The sequence below is a fragment of the Bactrocera latifrons genome, unplaced genomic scaffold, assembly GCF_001853355.1.
Source record: "Bactrocera latifrons isolate USDA-ARS-PBARC rearing strain unplaced genomic scaffold, ASM185335v1 scaffold_301, whole genome shotgun sequence".
Lineage (NCBI taxonomy): Eukaryota > Metazoa > Arthropoda > Insecta > Diptera > Tephritidae > Bactrocera > Bactrocera latifrons.
The window spans coordinates 36,809-58,804 of record NW_017536642.1 but is presented as its reverse complement, the minus strand read 5'-3'; the positions used below and the strand labels follow the sequence as shown (position 1 = coordinate 58,804).

The 21,996-nt window shown below is 37.8% G+C and overlaps 2 protein-coding genes across 2 annotated transcripts; both read left to right on the top strand.

Moving 5' to 3' along the window:
- The first annotated feature begins 1,896 nt into the window (after positions 1–1,896).
- On the top strand, positions 1,897–3,051 carry LOC108970601 (defective chorion-1 protein-like). Its single transcript, XM_018936079.1, has 4 exons — positions 1,897–2,021; positions 2,096–2,275; positions 2,336–2,924; positions 2,996–3,051. The coding sequence occupies exons 1-4, from the start codon at positions 2,013–2,015 to the stop codon at positions 3,049–3,051; spliced, it is 834 nt and encodes a 277-aa protein (XP_018791624.1). The 5' UTR covers positions 1,897–2,012.
- LOC108970603 (defective chorion-1 protein, FC125 isoform) lies at positions 2,983–9,093 on the top strand. The gene is made up of 4 exons (XM_018936082.1): positions 2,983–5,177; positions 5,244–5,596; positions 6,455–6,663; positions 8,562–9,093. The coding sequence occupies exons 1-4, from the start codon at positions 3,113–3,115 to the stop codon at positions 9,085–9,087; spliced, it is 3,153 nt and encodes a 1,050-aa protein (XP_018791627.1). The 5' UTR covers positions 2,983–3,112; the 3' UTR covers positions 9,088–9,093.
- Positions 9,094–21,996: the final 12,903 nt, after the last annotated feature.

The window sequence follows — 21,996 nt, the reverse complement described above, 5'->3', positions numbered from 1 at the left end:
GTAACGTAACCCATGAACGTGGAATCGGAATTCGACCGTTGCATGTTTAAAGAGACTAACTTTTCAAAATCATTGGAACGGACTCGCGAGAGATGTCGAGCTCTCTTTTGCTATCTTTCTATCACTTGCCTGACAATTTGCATGCCCTGTGCAGGAAATACACTTCATCAGTTGAAGAGGTTGAAGGTCGTCCAGTACGAGGACCACTCGTTTAAATTTGTTTAAAAATACAAAGCTAGTGACAAATTCTTTGTTCCTACCGACTTAATCAGCTACTTTAAGCAAACTGGTCGACAGATCGCTCTCATGTTTGGCATAGTAATTAAGGACAGTCTTACCAACTTAGCAAATTACATTTTTTGTAATATAATTTCCCCGGAGAATTTAATTACAATTTCCGGGTGCTTTTTTATCACAATATACATATGTTTTGAATGTCAGGATTTTTTTTGGACAAATAGGAGTTTAACCTGCCACAGCCGTAGTCTTCGACAATTGAAGTGCTACAATAATGAAAATGCCGAGAAAAAATCAACAATTTTTAATTCATTTTCTGAACATTTTTGTACGAAGAGCTAAGTATTTTTTCCAAATTAAATATGCATTAGAAATATTCAAAGGGAAAAGTTGCATTTGCTTGGCTCTCTCAACTACAAAAGACTTGTTTTCAATTCAGTTCAGCATAAACAACATTGTTAATCAATTCGATTAGCCGTGTACCCAAAGTTTCACATCAATTCAAACAATCTTCGTAACGCTATGAACTGTCATAATACGATTGGAACCGAAGMCAGCCATACCGTTTACTCGATCGTGATTGCCGAAGAACAGATTGTTCGTGTTGSATCAGATCAGTTGACGCTGGCGGCTACTCGAATTGATTAACAATGTTGTCTATGCTGAACTGAATTGATTTGATTGTGTTTTTGGYACGACTGTTTGCTCTGATTTTATCATACTCGTTGAAGCTCTCTGATACATACATACATACATGTATATACAAACATATGTATTTGAATAGATTGATCATTTCAATCATTGAAGCATGAGTTTGCATCACTTCGGGTATTTTCTGCTGATGCGAACGTTCATAAACAAATCAGGTATAAGCTGATCGCYAGTGATTCAAATTTGTTCTTTATCGCTGATTTGAAKACAAACGGTGCGCTTCGTGTACATGAACCRAACTGACAGAATCAGACAGAGTAACTCYKSTATGTACAWRTGTATGTAGTTTTCCCACTATATGTGGTGATGCGCTATACTCATATATACCACACATATCCATACATACATGTCGGTTAATTTATGGCAAAATGTACACATGTATGTTGGTCTAACTCTCGCTTACTGTGCAAAAAATTATTATTGCCATTTGCTTACGATTATTGTAATAATTTTGTCAGTGGCCGAATACACTCGTATGCACTTATGTGTGTGTGTGTGCATGTATTGATGCATAAAACTTTTATTTTTGAAGAAAGCACGGAATTGCATACAAAAAAACATACGTACAGACAGATATTTGGACGGCTTTCTTATTTGGTGCGTGCAATTTGGCCTTTACTCAACGATTTCAGAACCTTCACTATTGTTTTTACTGTGTTTTATGCAGTTTCAGCTGCCTGCCGTTTGGCTGAAATTGGGCGCAAAAAGAAAATAACATAACGAAATAAAATACAAAACGTTGGCGAAACCACTTCCCATTTTTTCGCTTTTACAATAATAATGTCAGAATAAAATATTCGACGTCTGCAATTTATTTGATCGCAAAAAATCTATTTGTGCATGCGGACCAAGCGATTACGGTTAGTCAGAAGTTGAACGCGTTGGCGAGCGTGTGCCGGTGTCTAGTGTGAGGTATCTAGTGCAATACAAACGGTTTATTAAGCAAGTGATACAAGTGAGACAAAACTAAAAGGATATTTATTACTACAGGATAAAAGGATATTTAATAGAATTGTGTTTTCAAGTTTTAAACGCGACCGAGCGATCGTAAATGCATTGGAGCCATGTTTTGGGTATGAATGAAAAAAAAAAAATATGTAGAATGCATTATTTTTTGTTCGTAAATTATTGCATATCCTAATTCTAGTGTAAACATTTTGCGGTGCTGGCATTTTTGCTGGCTTTATCGGTGTCCTCAAATGCATCGTCCCAAAGCAAATCAACAACTGCAGCAGCGGAAACGTCTCAAGATGAGGACACAATCGACTTGACTCCACCTGCAGACCTCACAACCGAAAAGGACGAAGATGAACGCGGTGCAGGCCAGGTTTGAAATGTGCTTTTATTGCAATAAATTTATGCGACGAAATCGCCTTCTACTTCACAGATCGTAGGCCAGTCTTTGTTTACACCGGTCTTAGGACAGTCTATCTTGCCAACACCATTAAATTTATTTAGTGCAATGTTTCCGGCGTTGAACTCCTTATTACTAATGGGTAACTTGTTCCCTGCCACGTCTCTTTTTGGTGCGCCCTCGTTATTGGGTTCAACACATAAATTAGGAGCTGCAGCGAGCGATGAGATGCCAGCCGATTCAAAGGTTGTTTTGGTATTAGCTGAAGACCGTAATCCTAATGCTGCGATGAGAGCAGCCCACCAGGAAGCTGCACGAACAATTCGGCAAAATGATATGTTTAGTCAGTTCTTGGCTCAATTCGGTCAAGCTGACTTTGGGCAGATGTTAGCGCAGTCATTGGAACAAATGCAACAACAGAATCCCAATCAATTGTTACAGCAGAATGCTGGGCAATTGTTTCAGCAATTTGTGCCGCAAGATTTCTCTCAGACGATGGGTCAACTTTTATCGCAAACGTTTCAACCGTTCCCCGGTTTAGATCTGTCACAGCTTCCAATGTTAGGGCAGGCACTACCATCCGCCGATCCTTCGGTAGGTTCAGCATTGCCAGAAGCGGAAGGTGAAACCGCTTCTTCTGCAGGCAGTGCTGCATCACAAGCGCCTACAGGATTCCAAATTCCAAATTTCCAGTCAGCCTTGGATGCAGGAACTCAATTATTGGGTCAGGCTTTGCAACAACCAAATAGTGATACAAGTTCTGTTTTCCAGCTACCAAATTTTCAATCAGCTTTGGACGCAGGTACACAAATGCTGGGTCAGGCCTTTCAACAAGCTAATGCCGATGCAGCTTCAGGTGGATTTCAACTACCCAACTTTCAGTCTGTCATAGATACGAGCAACCAAATGCTGAGCCAAGGAGGCAGCTTATTTAATCTTCGTCCACTGCAATCGTTGGATCCCTCCACATCTGCATCAGATGCAGAACCAGCGGCTTCACAGATATCTGAAGTTCGTGTCAAACCGGATGCCATTTCTATAGCTGAACATGACCAGAAAATGCAAGAGAATGTGAATCTGGATGAATTGAAAATGACATCGGCCTTGCAAAAAGCTTTTCTACATAAGAAATTACCAATTTTGTGGTTCCGCATTCCCGCTGATTCATCTGAAAACGTTCATGACCTTGAAATGAAAGAACCCAACACATCTAAAGCGAAAAATGCCGAAGAAAAGCAACTGCAAACAAAGTTGCAAGCGTTTCAACGCCAAGTTATGACCGAATTAAAGCTCCTACAGGACATAGAACGTCAAGCTAAGGAAATGCGTGCGGCGTCATTGGGCTCACAGTCACAGAGTTTTAAAGATGATGCTAATGCTAACACACATACCAGTATGTTGAGTAAGATACCAATTCATAAAATAACCCGCTCTGACATTGAGAAAGCTTTGAATGACGATTATGTTAAAAAGCTTTTGCATAGAGCCGCGATTGCGAATCGCAAAGAAGTTGGAAAGGCGCCCATATATACACCAAGTGGTGKAAATATCAAACGCCAAACCTCTAAGTCAACGATGGCTCCACGACAAATGTCAAGAGATGAGATTGTGCGCTTGATGGCCTATGCATATCGCATGGCAAATGATAATGGAATTCGAATGTTGGAATCTCCAGAGAGTAAGAAGCCATCAAGCGATGCGGAATTAGATGATAATCAATCTTCCGGAGATACTTCCAAAACTACAGAACGTAAGTGGCCATCAGATGCAAACACACCGATGAATAGACAGTGGATGGATGAAGAAAATCGGGAATCAGATGAAAWAGCTTTTAAACAGGATCCCAAGTTAATGCAAATGAGACAAATGTGGGCGGAGCCACTGCCGCAAGTGGCAATACAGCAGCCTATGATGATGCAGCAGATGCCGTTGCCAATGATGCAACAACCTGAAGTACCTCAAATGTTAGCGAAGCAAGCTCCAATGGAATTACAACAGATGCCGATGCCAATGATGCAACAACAGCAGATACCTCAGATGGTAGCGCAGCAAGCTCCAAAGGAGATGCAACATATACCGATGCCAATAATGCAACAACCACATATGTCAGTCTCTCAAGCTCCAATTGAGATGCGACAGATGTCAAGGACGATGCAAGAGCCCCGGATGGTAGCACAGCAAACACCTATGGAACAAATTCAAGAGCCCCAGATGGTAGCACAGCAAGCGCCAATGCAGATTCAACAGATACCGATGCCAATGATGCAACAACAGCAGATGCCTCAGATGGTAGCACAACAAGTTCCAATGGAGATACAACAAATGCCGATGTCAATGATGCAACAACAGCAGATGCCTCAGATGGTAGCACAGCAAGCGCCAATGCAGATTCAACAGATGCCGATGCCAATTATGGAACAACAGCAGATGCCTCAGATTGTAGCACAACAAGTTCCAATGGAGATTCAACAATTGCCGATTACAATGATGCAACAACAGCAGATGCCTCAAATGGTAGCACAACAGGTTCCAATGGAGATACAACAGATGCCGATGCCAATGATGCAACAACCACATATGGTAGCCCAAGAAGCTCCAATGGAAATGCGGCAGWTGTCAAGGACGATGCAAGAGCCCCGGACGGTAGCACAGCAAATACCGATGATGATGCAAAATCCTCGGGTAGCGATGCAGGAGCTGCCTATGCTAATGCAGCATACGCCTATGATATCGCAACAACCTCAGATTGAGGTAATGCCGCAAATGATGTTGCAACAAATGTCGCCGGATATGCAACGGCAAACTGAAGAACAAAACCTAGTCGGTGAGGCTACGCCACAAATGTCTGAGAATGCTGGAAAAGCTCGCTTTAAAGGTAATCTATTTGGTATATTACGCGACAATATTACTCTYTTCCCCACTGACTCATTTGATCGATCAGGCGGCTCCGTTTTTGATGAATTCGATATGTTTGGACTGGGTGGAGGCCATAATAAAGGAAAAAAACAAAAACATTCTGGCTTGAGACCGACAATTATTAATTACTATTACAATGCTGGTGGCCGTCCATCAACTTATAGTTCAGGCTATGGCTCAAGCAGCAAACCCAGCTATGGTGCGAGTTATGGTAGCGGTGTTAGTGGAAGTTATGGTACGCTTAACGCCTATGCTGGAAATGCCCCAAGTTATGGAAACTACGGTGCAAGTGCCGGAGGAAGCTACAGTAGCGGATCTTACAGAACTGCTGTTGGAGATGATGAAATAAGAGCAATGCTCCAGGAGCACTCACAAATGGTGAGCAATTTTAATCATTAAGTAATTGCGATTATTATATCTGTAGTGTTTCTTATATTATTGTCGTGCATTCGTAGTTTGCTTAAATCATGGACTTTTGAATATCCAAAATCGAAATACCATCATTTCAATATTTGTTAACACCGTCAGCGTTTTCGCTTGTTTTTGTATTGAGAAAAGGTTCAATATATCGTTGTGTGTATTGGGCAAAAATATAAACGGATAGGTCAGTGATTCTAGACCTGAAATATATAAATTGTTTATCTATAATTGGCGTTTAAACAATTCTTGGCTGTTTTTGGACTTCATTTTCTAAAGCCGGCACTTGATACTATCAGAAAACAAGAAGCGACTAAAAATGTTCACTCAAAAGTGGGATCGCTATTTAAAAGTGTCTGACGATCCGCCTTACTTGTACCAACATGAAAGATTGTTAATAAAAGTCCAAGCCTGTTTCAGTTATACAGATGCTATTGCCGTATTAATGGCTTAGCGAAACAAAATATATCCGTTAAATAAGGCTAACGATCTAATTCGACTACATTATTTTCACTTCTATACTTTAGCTGGCTCAAACTCAAGATAAATATCTTTAAGAAGAGATATTAATTAATTATTAACTGCCATCGTCTCGATTTCATACATACATGTAGATATTGAAAATCCCACATATCTTGAGAATAACTTTATGAATAGACTAGTTTCATATCCCTAATGTGTCTTATAGTGATAGTAGATAGATCATATTCATTTTATATCATTTATCATTTAGTTACTAATTACTTCACTCATGCTCATCAAAATTTTGTTTTTGGTTTCCGTGCAAATTTCATGTCATTAACAGGTGACGCATTTCAGAAAATGATGTCCGACACAGACCGCAATCCCGTTAATACCACAGTTGTGTCGAGTACAACAACAAACCAGGAAACGTCATTAGCCACTGAAAACATTAATCAAAACCAACCAACATCGCAGACAGAAACATCTTCGATTAGTGATAAGCCAAAATCTACCACAACAACGTCTACAAACTCGCCAACCACAACTTCTTCAAAGTTAACAAGGTTAGATTGTAAGTTAAAACTAAATAGTATTTTAGCTAAAGGTAAAACATATAAAGGAGATTGTATAAGGCATAAACGGAGCGCTAATTACGGCACGCTGCAAGCGATTGACGCAAATTCATTAAATACGTTACGTAAAACGTATAAGGACTCATTAAAAGAGATTACGTTGAACCCGGATGAAGATCCGGCGGAAGCTCTGATGCGTTACAATGTCGCTTCCATTCGGGCTGCTTTAGAGGAGGCTAATAAAGCGCCAATGGAGATCAACGCTGGCGGTGAAGACGCGACCACCATTGAGGGACATAACAATGAAGCGTATTACGATGGCGTCCAAATGCCTATTTTGAATCACGTTCCTACACATTTGCAGGTATTTTCACAACCTACCCCTTATGTAGCTGATCAACACAGCCGGCGCAACAATTATAAGATCATCGACAGTGCTAATCGTGAACCAGTTAACGTTCAACCCCAAATGCAACGAATCCAACTACAAGAATGTGAAACTCCGAAAAGAAAACAGGATCATGTGAAATCCGTAGAAAATAAAAGTTTTAAGCCGGCTATTGTCGATTCCGTAAATCTGCAGCACAGAAACGTTTCAAATGTGAGTGAAACGCAAACATCTGAAAGTGAGCTCAGAACCGTGTTAGAGCTTATTAAGCAACAGTTGCAAACGTGCTGTGACAAGTGTCGAGATCGAATTTTGGGCAACATAAAGTCGAATATCAAGGCATTGCATTCTTACGAGAGTCTACAGAAGGATGAAGCGACGAGGATGCCTTCAAAACCAGCAGTCTCGGCTTCAAACTCGAACTCCAAACGATGTAGGTATGATGACCAATTCGAAGAGTGGTTACGGGAAATGGAGGCCAAAGGGTATGAGTCCAAGTACCTGACTAAGTCGCATCATTGGCAGTATTTGAACAGCGGAAAACTGGCTTTAGCTATGGAAAGCGGCGAATACGATCAGGAAAAAAATAATAGAGTTTCGAAGGAAACTAACGAACAGTATTTTAAACGCTATACTCCGCCAAATATCCCGGTGCATGATAAGGACCGGAAAAGTAAAAAATTGTCAAATAAGAGTAAGGGTAAAGCATTTGGAAAAAAATTACCAGATCTGAATTACTCAATTAAAGAGCATGTGCATGTTGTGAACGATGAGTTGAGACATTTAAAGCAAAACTCTGAGGAAGTTACACTCGGCCCATATGCCATGCGTGGTAAATTCAAGAGTAGTAGTGCYAGAAAGCATAGTGGCTCTGCACCTGTGATCGTACCGATAAAATTTAACGCAATGTCGCAGCTACGATCCTCATTAAGCAATACAGCCGAAGAAAATAAGGCTAAAGTGGTGGAACTGTTAAGTTTACTCTACGATTTAAACCCAAGAACTGAGAATACGACTAACGGTAAGCCCGCACAGCTCTCATTTGTGGTTATGCCAATTGAACCGGCGACTACGACCGCGAGCCCCGGTCAAGTTGCTACCACTTCTAGGGCACGAACAAAACGAATGCGTTCCCGACGAAAGCAGAAAGTAGAAAATGCTATAGCGACAAAGGTGGAACAAAGTAGTATCGCTGAACAGTGACAAAGCAGAAGTCATATATTAACATAAATTATATTGATTATACATAAGTTATATAGATAAATAAGGACCTATAATAATTATATCTCAAATTTCAAGGTCTGTAAAATAATACTTTAATAACTGTTTTTAATTGTTTTATTTTGATTAAGTTTTCTTACTGCATGTAGAATTCCATTACAACCATTGCTCATTTTTGAAATTTCTCTTAAATCTATCATTTCATGCTCACCCCATAAATGCGGCCAATGATCATCACATATCTCCATCTCCAAAACTCATTCAAAATCACGTTGATCAGCTCTAGTGTTAATCCAGAAAGTTCATATTCTATGGATCCTGAAAATGTAGGGTCGATTTTCAGCTTCAGTCCGAATATCTTAACACCTTTTATGGAGTTACAGTCTGTACCATTATATGAAAGCGATCCATGGAATCACAAATCGTATGACTTGCACTATCCTCTCTATGTGGGTGGTGGAAGTTATGAACCATATTTAAATAGCAAACGCTTAAAACGGAACTCGCGTGGTTACACAAACAACATACTCACACCCAGTATTCTGGATCATTTCCTGAAAGTACGTGTGCAATTTGAAAAGAGCTTTCCAGAGCTTTATAAAAGTTTACGTGATCAACAGCGCGCCCTTAACTTGACTAGAGTGTTTGTGAAGCCTCCGGTGATACCTAAAATAGTGATGTATCCACCAACAGAATTGGGTGCTGCCGAATTGTTACCATCAGATTTCAGCTCCATTCAAAACAATGATCCCACTACTAAAAGCGAAGATGTTACAGACTATTTTTTATTTGATGATGATGATTAGAATAATACGTTCTTGAAAGTGGCCTACCAAATATTTGTAATAGAGAAGTGTAATATAAAATAAAATAATTAAATGTGTAAAATAGTAGGTTTATTTTTGTTCAAATTAAGACTTGGGAATAATTGATGTGATTAATTTATAAGAGTCAAAAAGGCTAGGAAAAGTATTAAGCGGTATAAGCGGTAACTTGAATAAAAATTTAGATATATTGATGAAACTTGATAGATGTGTTTCCAGGCACCCAAGAGGGGTCGTATTGCAGATACAAAATATTTGTTTGGTATAGGGTATCGCAGTGGAAAGGGCATTCTTGAGCTGAAAATTTTTTAATGTGGGCATGGTCCCGAATTCGAATAGGTTTCTTGACCATATTCCCCAAAATATATTCCTAAAAATAAATATTCCCAATAATTCTTTATGAACTACGAAAATGGGTAAAATTAGATGTTAATGTAAATAATTACTAAATTAATGATAATTCAATAAATAATYCCGTCAACAACATAAATTTTAAATCAAATATGGTACGAAAAACCTTCAAGGGAGTTATTGGCAAAAGTGAAAAATGGGGTGGCCCAAGTTTTGATGAAATCCTATATCTCAAGAACTACTCCAATTTCGGCCAAATATTATCGTAACATGATTTTGATTTTCTTATATTACATTGGGGGAATGGGTGAAATCGGGCTACAACCTACTTTCCATATATCAAAATTGTAAATTCTATATCATTTTTTTCACTTTACAAAACATACATTGAGAGCCGTTATCGAAATAAATGTTTATATTATAAAAGATATGTATATAATATATACATACAATATGTATATAGTCGAAAATTACTCGAAATTGGACCATATATTTATTTTCTTCTTCTTTTTAATTGGCGTAGATACAGCTACGCGCGTCAGTCGTTTCTTCTTTTCGTTACGTGGCGCCAATTGGATATTCCAAACGTAGGCAGGTTCTCCTCCACCTGGTCCTTCTAACGGAGTGGAGGTCTTCTTCTTCCCCTGCTTCCTCCGGCGGGTACAGCGTCGAATACTTTCAGAGCTACAGTGTTTTCGTAAATTCGGTCAACTTGACCTAGCCGGCGTAGCCGCTGTCTTTCGCTGAACTATGTCAATGTCGTCATCACATACTGCTCGTCGTTCCATCGAATGCGATATTCGCCGTGGGCAACGCGCAAAGGACCGTAAATCTTTCGCAGAATATTTCTCTCGAAAACTTGCAACGTCAACTCATCCGTTGTTGTCATCGTCCAAGCCTCTGCACCATATAGAAGGACGGAAATTATGACTTGGATTTTTGTTCGTCGAGAGAGGACTTTACTACTCAATTGCGTACTCAGTTCGAAGTAGCACCTGTTGGCAAGAGTTATCCTGCGTTGGATTTCCAGGCTGACATTGTTGGTGKTGTTTACACTGGTTTCCAAATATACGGAACTACAACTTCAAAGTTGACTGTCAACAGTGACGTGAGTGCCAACGTCAGTTTACACAGCCGTATTAGTTTCGCGGGGATACCAAATTCAGACATCGCGTCATAGAGGCAGCTCCTTTTCTTGCTGTCCAAAGCAGCTTTGAAATCGACGAAGAGGTGGTGTGTGTCGATTCCCCTTTCACGGGTCTTTTATAAAATTTGGCGCTTGGTGAATATCTGGTCGGTTGTTGATTTTCCAGGTCTAAATCCACACTGATAAGGTCCAATCAGTTTGTTGCCTGTGGGCTTTAATCTTTCACACAATACGCTCAATAGAACTCTATGTACGATGTTGAGGAGGCTTATCCCACAGTAGGTCACGTAGATTGTGGGGTCCACTTTTTGTTGATGGCAATCCTCGCCGCTTTGTAGTTCTTCAGAYGAGCAATTGCTATTCGAACTTCTTCATCGTCGGAAAATGAAGCATCTGCTCCATCGTCATCGATTGGGGAATCGGGTTCGCCTTCTCTTGGCGTTATGTGTTTACTGCCATTTAACAGGCTGTAGAAGTGCTCGCTCCATAATTTAAGTATTCTCTGGGCMTCGGTCTTTTTCTGTCTGCGCCTCGCTTCTCTCTTCAACTCTCGGTAGCTATCCCATCCCTCATATGTTGTGGTCGATCTTAACGTTCCTTCTCTTCCGTCGGGGCGTGGAAATTCACCGGAGTGAATGATAGTACTCTACGACAGAGTCTCTCTCCCACCACGAATCCCACACCAAACTTGCGCTCCTTTATATGGCCACTGTAGTAAATGCCACAAGGAGCTACTCGTCTCAGTGCTTGTCCTGTCCATCGCATTTCTTGGACGGCGGTGATGTCAGCCTTTATATTCACGAGGATATCAACCAGCTGGGCAGCGGCACCTTCCCAGTTATGGGACCGAACATTCCAGGTCAACGTTTTATTACCTTCGTGCATAATCTAACGCAGTGAGACTTTGTATTGATACCATGGATGGCTTTAATTGCCTAAAAAATTTCTAAGGTGGACGAATCAAGTTACAATTTGGAAATAGCATATATTATATAACAWTAAGAGCCTGAGAGAAGTGTAAAAATAATTAAAGAGTCGCTACAATCTACTACTCCTAGGAATATACTTTTTGTGTAAAATTAAATTTTTGGAACGTTTTTCTCTTCYTCAGACATTTGTGTTTTATCCACTACATACAAAACTGGTGTTCATAATATTTAAAACCTTCTTAATAACCATAGATATCGTAGGAATATGGAAAACGGAAGCGGAAAGTTTGCGGTAATATTCCATCATCTAATTTAGAAAATAAAATCAAATTGCTTCCTTTTTTAAACTAAAATAGCTTATGAATGAATTTGCGACAAACCTTACCATTTAATTGTCAGTAGGACTTTGGCTTATATGATGTTAAGGAATTCAAATGGATTCGACTGATCTTGGCCTTATTTGGCCCCAAAATATTTTGTCATCGTATAATAAATCAAAACTAAATACCATCATTATTATTATGAACCTTTTCGTGAGCAATAACTGAACTTACTCTTCAAATCGTTTTTATTTTTCTTAATTTTTTATGTTGGCAACATCAATGACACTTCATCTGAAAATAATTGAACCCTAATTGTGTTTTAAGATAATTCACATGCAGTCTAAAGTCAGCTGAAATAGSAAAATTGTTATAATGGGGTTTTCAATAAAAGCGAAGTTTTTTTKAAAAACGGTTTGAGATATCAATGAAAGCTCGCAGAAATTCAGACGCTCAACCCAATTTTTGACGGTTTTCAATCATAAATTGGCTGATTTGGGTCTACCTCAATTAATGCGCCAGCRGCAACAATATTCTCGACACTACGCGCACTTCTTTGTCTTATGTGTTGAACACAATGCTCGCGACAGACTGCAGTAGCACGACAGTGAACTGAAAATGGCGTTGTGAATGTACATGAACGTTTGTGAGAGGGCGGCAACATAACAATGGTATTTGAATGGTGAAATTTTGTATGCAAAAAATAAGTAAATAGGTAAATATTTTTGCTTCAAATTGTCAATTGGTATTATAAAGGATGTAACAGAGCTATTTTATGGTTTTTTTTGTAAAATAAAGTCAGGTTTGTTAGAGCTTTGAGTAATTTTACATTTTACATATTAGTGGCATCACCACTCTTCCTCATCTCTCTACTGTCAACTCTACTGGCAAATATAGGATTAAATTGAAGTTAGCGAGAGCGACAACTGTCGGCCTGCAGTCGTGTAGTCGTGCAGCTGTCAAAATAGGTCTGTCCATAAGAACGTGTGTATTTTAATATTTGACAGATGTACATAGTTTGCAGTCTGTCGCGCTTTATGTGTTCAACACGTCACTGATACTGATACATTTTGGCCACTAGACGTTTAATTGTTCATCTGACAGGACGATTATGACGGCTACAAAATGTCAAAAGAGCGGGGAAAAATATTCCGTCGTTTGCTGTACCTATTGGTCTACTTTTGTAGTGTCCTTACTGAAGSTTAGTTGAACTATTGTAAAACATAAAAAACGAAAAACGGCTATATCCTAACTCAGCACTTCTTTATTTGCCTTTAGCTTTAAGTATTGTATAGTATTGTATAATGCCAGCTCCAATTTGTCATCGTTCATAGTCATCCAGTAGCTCAAGCTTGGTAAGATCTTTTGATAGAGTTTTATCGCCAGGAGTGTTGTCATTTAGATCAGGTTTTGGTCCTTCTTTGAAATATATCTTTGMAAATACGGAAATAATTTCTCTAAGCTAAATTTATTGGTTCAGAAATTTGATGTAATTAATACTATATTTACATCCACATTAAGTTTGTTCGATTGATTTGTGGTAATAGATACGATCCTTGAACAATTTCTGCGGATATCGATTTAAAGAGCTGAGACATACAAGTGTATGAAATGTTATGTTAGAAACTTGAATTGAGAAACGCGAATTTTCAGATATTGTATATATTATATTTGATATATTTATTGGAAATAAAAGAAAGGGTTTAGMAAAGTCAAGAACCATAATAAAGTTATAAATAAAATTGTGAAGTTAAATACTTTTAAAGCTTTTTAATTTCGAAATTCATTAGTTATAGTCAACCAAACGAACAGCAGACGAAAAGCTTCAGATATCTATGTGGCCAATTTGAGAACAAATGATGCAAACTTCAACCTAAGGAGCATAGCTGGTAAGATTCTATTTGAGGTATTTTTTTGAACTTTTTTCCTTTAGTAATTATGTGCCTATATCATATATTAAGTCCTAAATCTTATTTCGGTTAGCCCATATTTTTTTAAAAGTAAACGCAAAGTCAGGGTAGTCGTTGAAAATTATTCGATGTGCATACTAAAATATAGATCCATGACTTTATCAGATGTCTTTGCGAGATTCTATTCTTTAGATTAGGTTAACTGCGCGTAATTCATCCGGAYGGCTATCCGCCATTCCGGAGTAAAATGGTTGATTCATCTTCCGTCCAAAAACGAGATAATTGCGTTTGAACATTGCTACACTGCTGGTGGTTAATTTRAAAACTTGCGTTACATAAAGTGGTATTACTGTGGTACTTAGAGGGAGGTTATTATCGTGGTGTGGTGCATTATGAATTCTCACCATCGAACCAACTCTTTTCAACTGATAATATTTCTGTGCTTCGCATTCTCTGCGTCAAGCTATTCGCCTGAAACAGTAGGAATTGTAGGCGAACAACTTTCGATAATACATCATGTCATATTGCATTGGCCCTTAGCGACTTTTTTGAAAAAAAAACTCGTCTCTTATTGTTTCGCAACTACTATATCCGCCCGATTTGGCTTCGTGCGACTTCTGCCTATTCAGCAGATAAAAAACAAATATAAGAAGTGCGCTTTGAACAATATACCATAATTTTGCATGTTATCACACATCGTGTATYTGATGGGTAATGATTCATACCTCTGATTACGTTGGGCACAGCACAATTTCACTTTTATTGACACCTTCTTTTTCCCAATGCAATTATCAGGGTATACTTCAGTCCGTTTAACTCGTGTTAATTTTAATACATAATTCCTAAAGTCCCAGAGTGYACCTTTTTGTGGTACACGAGCACGCAACATCATAGTATGCAAAAATACGAGGGATTTCAGTGAATATACATACATACACAAATTTATATGGTTGCATCTAAATTGTCAGCTATCATGCRGAATTGAGAAGATGTTAATATTTCATACGCAATTTGAGGATATGACATTAGCGCTGCRTAAGCCCCACACAGACTATAATAATCTTCATACAAATATTCACATTTAACATTTAAGCTGCAAGGTGAGATAATCAGGTACTAGTTCAGGTACAAGGTAAATGTAAAGAGACTTTAATATTAACGTCGTTAAGTGTCGTTTACATACTCTGCTTATATATTCCAAAGATGCGTAAAGTGTTTGCTTTTTCAAAAATTATTCTTTGGAAAGGGCACATATATTATATTTTTATTATAGTTTTGTTCACCTAACGGTTGTTTGTAATACTCAAAACTACGACGAGATGAGTTGAACTGCGATTTACTTCTTCAAACACTAAAAAAAATACCTGAAATCAGATGATTACCACGCCCATTCCCTACATATTGTTTAGGTAGTTGATACGCAAGGCCTTCATAGGAGTCGGTATAAAAATTGGACGGTGGGTGTGGCCAACGACCACCTTAAAGTAAGGTCTATAACTTTATTTAACTAAGTATGGTGCTATCAGTACTATATGCAATGTTTGGAATGTTTCCGTAGATTCCTCTCAACTTCTTGTTTACAAACTTTATTCCACAACTCATTAAGTCAGAGCAYGTTTCAATTGAAAAAATAATGTTTAATATCCTGGATGGCGGATTCAGGGGCGTTTGAGGTAATATACAAGGAACAGATCGTTGAATAAAACTTTAAGCCAACTAAAATTTGACGTAKCTAAAAGTTGCCGCTTAAGAGTGTAATGAGCTTTTAGTTAGAAAACTCTCCCACTGACAATATTCCTCAGCTCACTTTCACTGTAATATCTAATGAGAAATTGTAACCCCGCAAGCTATAGCATATTCACCTGCCTTTTCTTGCCACATAAGCGTATGTATTACATAAAATACCAATGTAGGTATACTACAAGTACTAAATGTACATATAAATAATTTAAGCCTATTAAGTATGTATTATGTATGCCTTTGGTTCTGATAAATTTAAGTGTGCCCTTGCACGCTGCTATGTCTACGAGAGAACAGTATGTTTGGCTGTGACCCAGAAACTGTGGAAGCTGTCGCATTATCATAATTACCACACTTACCTTCGTGTTGGATAAGCCTTTGTTTTAGTCAACCGACTATGAATTTTCTGCATAAGCAGATAATGATCAGAAGTCTCTCATATAAATATATTATTTCGAAATATACCAAAAATATATCATGTTTTATAACTCTACGTCAAAAAAGACTCAAGACCAAACCAATTCTTTCGAGAAATTGATCCATACGGAACAAATAAATTCTCCCTCAAAATTTATATATTAGCTTTCGAAATTCAAAGTTGAGTTTATATTTGAAGCATMATTATTAATAACAGTATGTAAGTATAATTTGCTAAAAAATGTAACATAATTTGACCTTTGATTTATTTTAATGTTGCATAAAAATCTTCCCAGATCCTATAAGCGATTAAGTTCTGCTCTAAATATTTTCATTTCAAACAAATAAAAAGGGCTAAGTTCGGGTGCAATCGAACATGTTATACTCTTGCAACTTGCAAGAATCAAAGCGAAGGAAGTACCTTCAGGTGCAAAACGGTTTGGAATCCATATATACAATATATATATATATATATATATATATAATATATGTAGTATATAAGATTTTCCAATAAGAGTGATATGATTTCTTTAAAAAAAGCTTATCACGACGCATCGTAAAATCATAAATTTTTACATTTGTTTAAAATCTTTTTTGTTCTATTATAGACAAAAATGAGTTTACGCCTCTACGAATTCTTTTGTAAGAACGAATTCGATTAACCCAATTATATAGTATGTTTTCCACTAAATCAAATCGTATGTCATGAATAGCACGTTCAATATTTTATTCTAAAGCTTGAAGAGAGTCTGGTTTATTGTTTAATACCAATGATGGTGTTAAATCACATCTTCTTGGAGGCCATACAATGTGACAATGTCTTGAAATAATCGAGACTGCAAACATTTCTTGCAATAATACGGTTGATGCGCGTGCTGTGTGGAACAAGAGTTGGTTTTCATCGACCTATGCCGCTCTCCATTGACAGTAACGTTGTCCCCAACTCCGAAAGAAGTACGGACCRATTATTCCACCAAACCAAAAATCACAGCAAACTGTCAAGTCAGATGAATGTAATGGTTATTTGTAGATATTTRGATATTCTTCGCACCAGAATCGGCAGTTTTGTTTATTTAGCGCTCCACTCAGATAAAAGTAGGCCTCATCAGAGAAGATGAGTTTATTGAAAATCGATTTCAAGTTGTTCCATGGCAAATTCAGGACGTTTACGGTGGTCCAATGGCTTTAATTCTTGGGTGAGAAYAATTTTATTAGAATACAAGCCCAAATCATTTCTCAAAACCCGCCAGATTGTGGTTTGAGCCAGTCCCATTCATGAGAACGTCCTGTACGGCACCAATATTTTCATTACATCGAGCGGTTCTAATTTGTGAACGTTGTTCTTGCGTATGTATATCTTTTCATGATGAAATTGTAAATATTACTGAATGCATCGAAAAAAATAATTACAGAGAATGACATATTAAAAGCGGCCGAAACGATAAGTACCTAGAAATAATGTCATTTATATTGGAATATATAACTCCTACACTTATTGACATAAGGTTTGTTAGAAAAACGAAAATCATTAAATATATGTGATATATATGGGAGTTGTACTTGTACTTTCAACATACATACTAATAAAATGTTACTTAAGATGCATTAAGGTAAAGTCAGAYGGTTGTCATATGCTTATTATATGGAGGTCGGTCAAGTTTCGTCCAATTGTATTCCTTTTAGGTACAAGTATGCGTTATAAAGTCACCTGGAAGTTCGACATACCATTGTCATGAAAAAAAAAAATATATATATTTGCGGTAAAAAGTAAACTATAAGTACTGCGGTCTGAGCACCTAAGGGCTTCAACAGTTGTTTTTTTTGGATCTGGACAATTTATAGTAATAAGGTGGCATACATTATTCGTGGAACATAGTATCTCGTTTTATTAATTGCTTCTTAATTTTTACACCGGAAGGGAAGATTCAAATGGAATTTAAAGTTGTGTTATGGTGCATGGGACCCATTTTCGCACTGTGATWTAAAAAGAATATTACGTACCGAATTTGGTTGATATCAGGCACCGTGCGGTCCACGCCGGTCGTCCAATTTTTACACTGGCTCATATAAAACCTTCTCATAACATCCCGGGGGTAAATTTAATATCTCTGGCTTATTTAGTTCTTGATTTGTCGCGCTTTTAGTGGTTTAAAACAGTACCGTTATATAGATTGAGATTGGGAAAGAAAAATTCGTTAGTCTTTCCAATGAAATTGGTCCATCCGGACAACATGACCTACCCAGCGTAGCCGCTCTCTTTTAATTCGCTGAACTATGTCAATGTCGTCATATATCTCGTACAGCTCATCGTTCCATCGAATGCGATAATCTTTCGCAGAACTTTTCTCTCGAAAACTCGCAACGTCGATTCATCAGTTGTTGTCATCGTCCAWGCCTCTGCACCATATAGCAGGACGGGTCTTATGAGTGACTTATAGAGTTTGGTTTTTGTTTGTCGAGAGAGGACTTCGCCTCCTCAGTCCGAAGTAGCACCTGTTGGCCAGAGTTATCCTACGTTGGATTTCCAGGCTGACATTACTGGTGGTGTTTACGCTGGTTCCAAGATAGACGAAATTATCTACTACTTCAAAGTTATGACTGTCAACAGTGACGTGAGTGCCAAGTCGCGAGTGCGACGACTGTTTGTTTGATGATAGGAGATATTTCGTCTTGTCCTCGTTCACTGCCAGATCCATTTGCTTTGATCCACGTTCAGTCTGGAGAAAGCAGACGGCGCGGGTGTTGAGGCCGATGATATCAATATCATCGGCATACGCCAGCAGCTGTACACTCTTATAGAAGATTGTACCTTCTCTATTTAGTTCTGCAGCTCTAATTATTTTCTCCAGAAGCAGGTTGAAAAAATCGCACGATAGGGAGTCGCCTTGTCTGAAACCTCGTTTGGTATTGAACGGCTGGGAGAGGTCCTTTCCGATTCTGACGGAGCTTTTGGTGTAGGTCAACATCAGCTTACACAGCCGTATAAGTTTAGCAGGGATACCAAATTCAGACATCGCGGCATAAAGGCAGCTCCTTTTCGTGCTGTCGAAAGCAGCTTTGAAATCGACGAAGAGGTGGTGAGTGTCGATTCTCCTTTCACGGGTYTTTTCCGAAATTTGGCATGGTGAATATCTGGTCGGTTGTTGATTTTCCAGGTCTGAAGCCACACTGAAAAGGTCCAATSAGGTTGTTGACAGTGGGCTTTAATCTTTCACACAATACGCTCGGTAGCACCTTATATGCGATATTGAGGAATCTAATCACACGGTAGTTGGCACAGATTGTGGGGTCTCCCTTTTTGTGGATTGGGAAGAGCACATTTAAATTCCAAACGTTGGGCATGAGTTCGTCCGACTATATTTTACAAAGAAGCTGATGCATGTTCCTTATCAGTTCTTCGCTGCTGTGTTTGAATAGCACGGCCGGCAATCCATCGGCCCCCGCCGCTTTGTTGTTCTGCAGGCGGGTAATTGCTATTCGAACTTTTTCCTGGTCGGGCAATGGAACGTCTGTTCCAACTTGATGACATATTTTCACGCAGTTCGGAGAATAACTCACACGCTGGCCGACATACATATATTCCATAGTCTGGAAGAAACGGAAATCATTATATCGTCACATGAATGAAACACGAAATAAAATGGAACATGAGTGAAAAACAATTAATATTAGTTAAAACTGGTTTATATCTTAGCGCAGAAACTGAGCATGTTGAACATATGTAATATTATGTTTATAATTTGAAGTAGTGAGGCGTAATCAATAAGACACTCAATTTCGATTTTTTGATGATATGTTATTTTGCATTTCAGATGACGACATGTATGTATATGTAGCATACGGGAGAGGAGGTATCTCGTGGACCACTTCCACACGTGTGGGACGTTAAACTATAGTACMTATGTCTATAATACGTTGAGTTAAATTTTGCGAGGATAGCTTACAAATTGACCGATATMCATATACGCTAAAAAGCCAACAGGTACTTTGAAAATCGTATATTATTTACAGAGAAAATATAAATCTGTTTTACGCATTTTTGACACAAAGGCATATGTAATCGAAAAAATATTAGTTTTATTTTAATTATTACCTCACAGAGTGAGCGATAGACACTGAAGTTCACATATTCTGTATTTGAGGGCTTGTAAAGCTATAGTCCCTTTGTAATATTTTGAATGGTTTTTGATCAATTTTCTGTAAAGTGAAACARTCTTACGGAATTTAAAATATGGAATGTTCGGTTGTTCTTGAAATGTAAGACTTCACCTACAACTGAGCGAAGCCATGCTGTCTGTCAAATTTGTACACTGAATCTTAAACTCTTTCCTTACTTACTTTATTAGTCACCCGATTTCATCGGTTTTAACACCCTATGTGGATGTGACAAAAGGACTTGTTGGTGAGTTTAGTCACTTAGATCACTTATATACTAGTATTTTATACACAAATATTTTTGTGTCAATTAGTTTCAGCTGTTACAAACAACCGTTAATCCTTGTTGCGAGAGTATAAAAATATTTTGTGAAATATAATGGAATTATGTCATTCTATAATCAASTAATATTGTTATATTGATTATATTCTTAGATATATCACTTAATACTTCAAAATTTTTGTGTACAAATTTAATTGAGCAAGCCTGAACCGCTTAAATGGTGTCTGAGGATTAATAAATCAGATCAGAAATAATGATTGCATCGAACTATGATTTACGACATTCAGCTGCCTTAGCAGTGCTGCATACCAGTAAAAGCACACGATTACAATAACAGTAAACGTGGCCAAAACTCCACTAGCCAGACGAGAGAGTAAATAAAACAAGCCTGGATGAAAAAGAATGGTCTGTAGCATAGCAACAATTTGAGCAATTTGAGCAATTAAGCAAATTGTCGCGGTTGGTATATTTATGCCCYATTGGCTGGCTTCTTTTTTAAATGTGACCAAATTTTGGCGCTGTGGAAAAAATTGCTGTGTGGCAGAATCTGTTTCCACAGAGTTGACGACGCAAAGAAAAGTTTATCGCAGAATAAACAATTGGTTTGTCGCGGTCAAGTCATACGAATTTAATTCATCCGAAAATAACGATTGGYGAACTACTTGCAAAGCGCACTAAGCGCCAACTAGAGCTTTTRTGTGAGCTGTCTGCAACGCGTATTTTCCACGTTCGGTATTTTGCTTCAATGCTTGATTCAGATTCGTTAGTTGCAAATCTTAAGGGGTAACTTGGGTTTACGGATTTAAAATMMAATTTTTTATTGCCTTAAATTCTGTAACACCTCTAGAATATTGTCCTAAATTTTAAAGTTGACCCGAGTAATAGTTTCGGGGATGCAGCCTTGAGAACTTGTGCTAAGTGAGCCGTCTTTAAACRCGTTTTTCTCGAAACTGTGTTTTTGAAGTYAGTTGACAAGATTTCTCGCGAACTATTCAACCGATCTTCATGAAATTTTACACAGATCTTTAAGATACAATTCTTAAAACTTGGACGAAGAATTTTTTTCGATTACAACTACTTCATAATTTCATCATAAATTTTCATATCTAATTTTAAACATGTCTGGCAAAATCAAAATTTAAGCTTTTTCTTTCTTCGTCCAAGTTCTGATCTTAGCTTAGTATCCAGCTCTCAAGAAATGTAAAAACTTCATATAAAAAAACGCTTAAGAAATGGTCAGGAAAATTTACCGCTGCTAGTATGCAGCTCTAAAGAAATATAGTACTAATTTGAAATAATTTTTTTCAATAAAATGCGAATATGGCAAACCTGGATTTTTATAAAATATTTGAAAAAAGGAGAGATATTTAAAATTTCTGTAAATTTTGTGAAGCTGATGTAACTTTAACGAAGGTATCATTGTTCTCGCAAAAAGTGAGTGGATTTGATAAAATTATTAAATTGAGTTTATTAAGCAATTTTTAGGTAGCCGTGTTAGTTCCCGAAATAAGAGTTTGGTATACTCGTGTATCTGGTTCCTCAAAAAACACTTTGACGATTTTGTTTTTCTTTTTTTGTCGCGCAAAATCGATCCGAGTATAATTCTAATAGATAGACAGTTCGAATGTTACGGTTATGA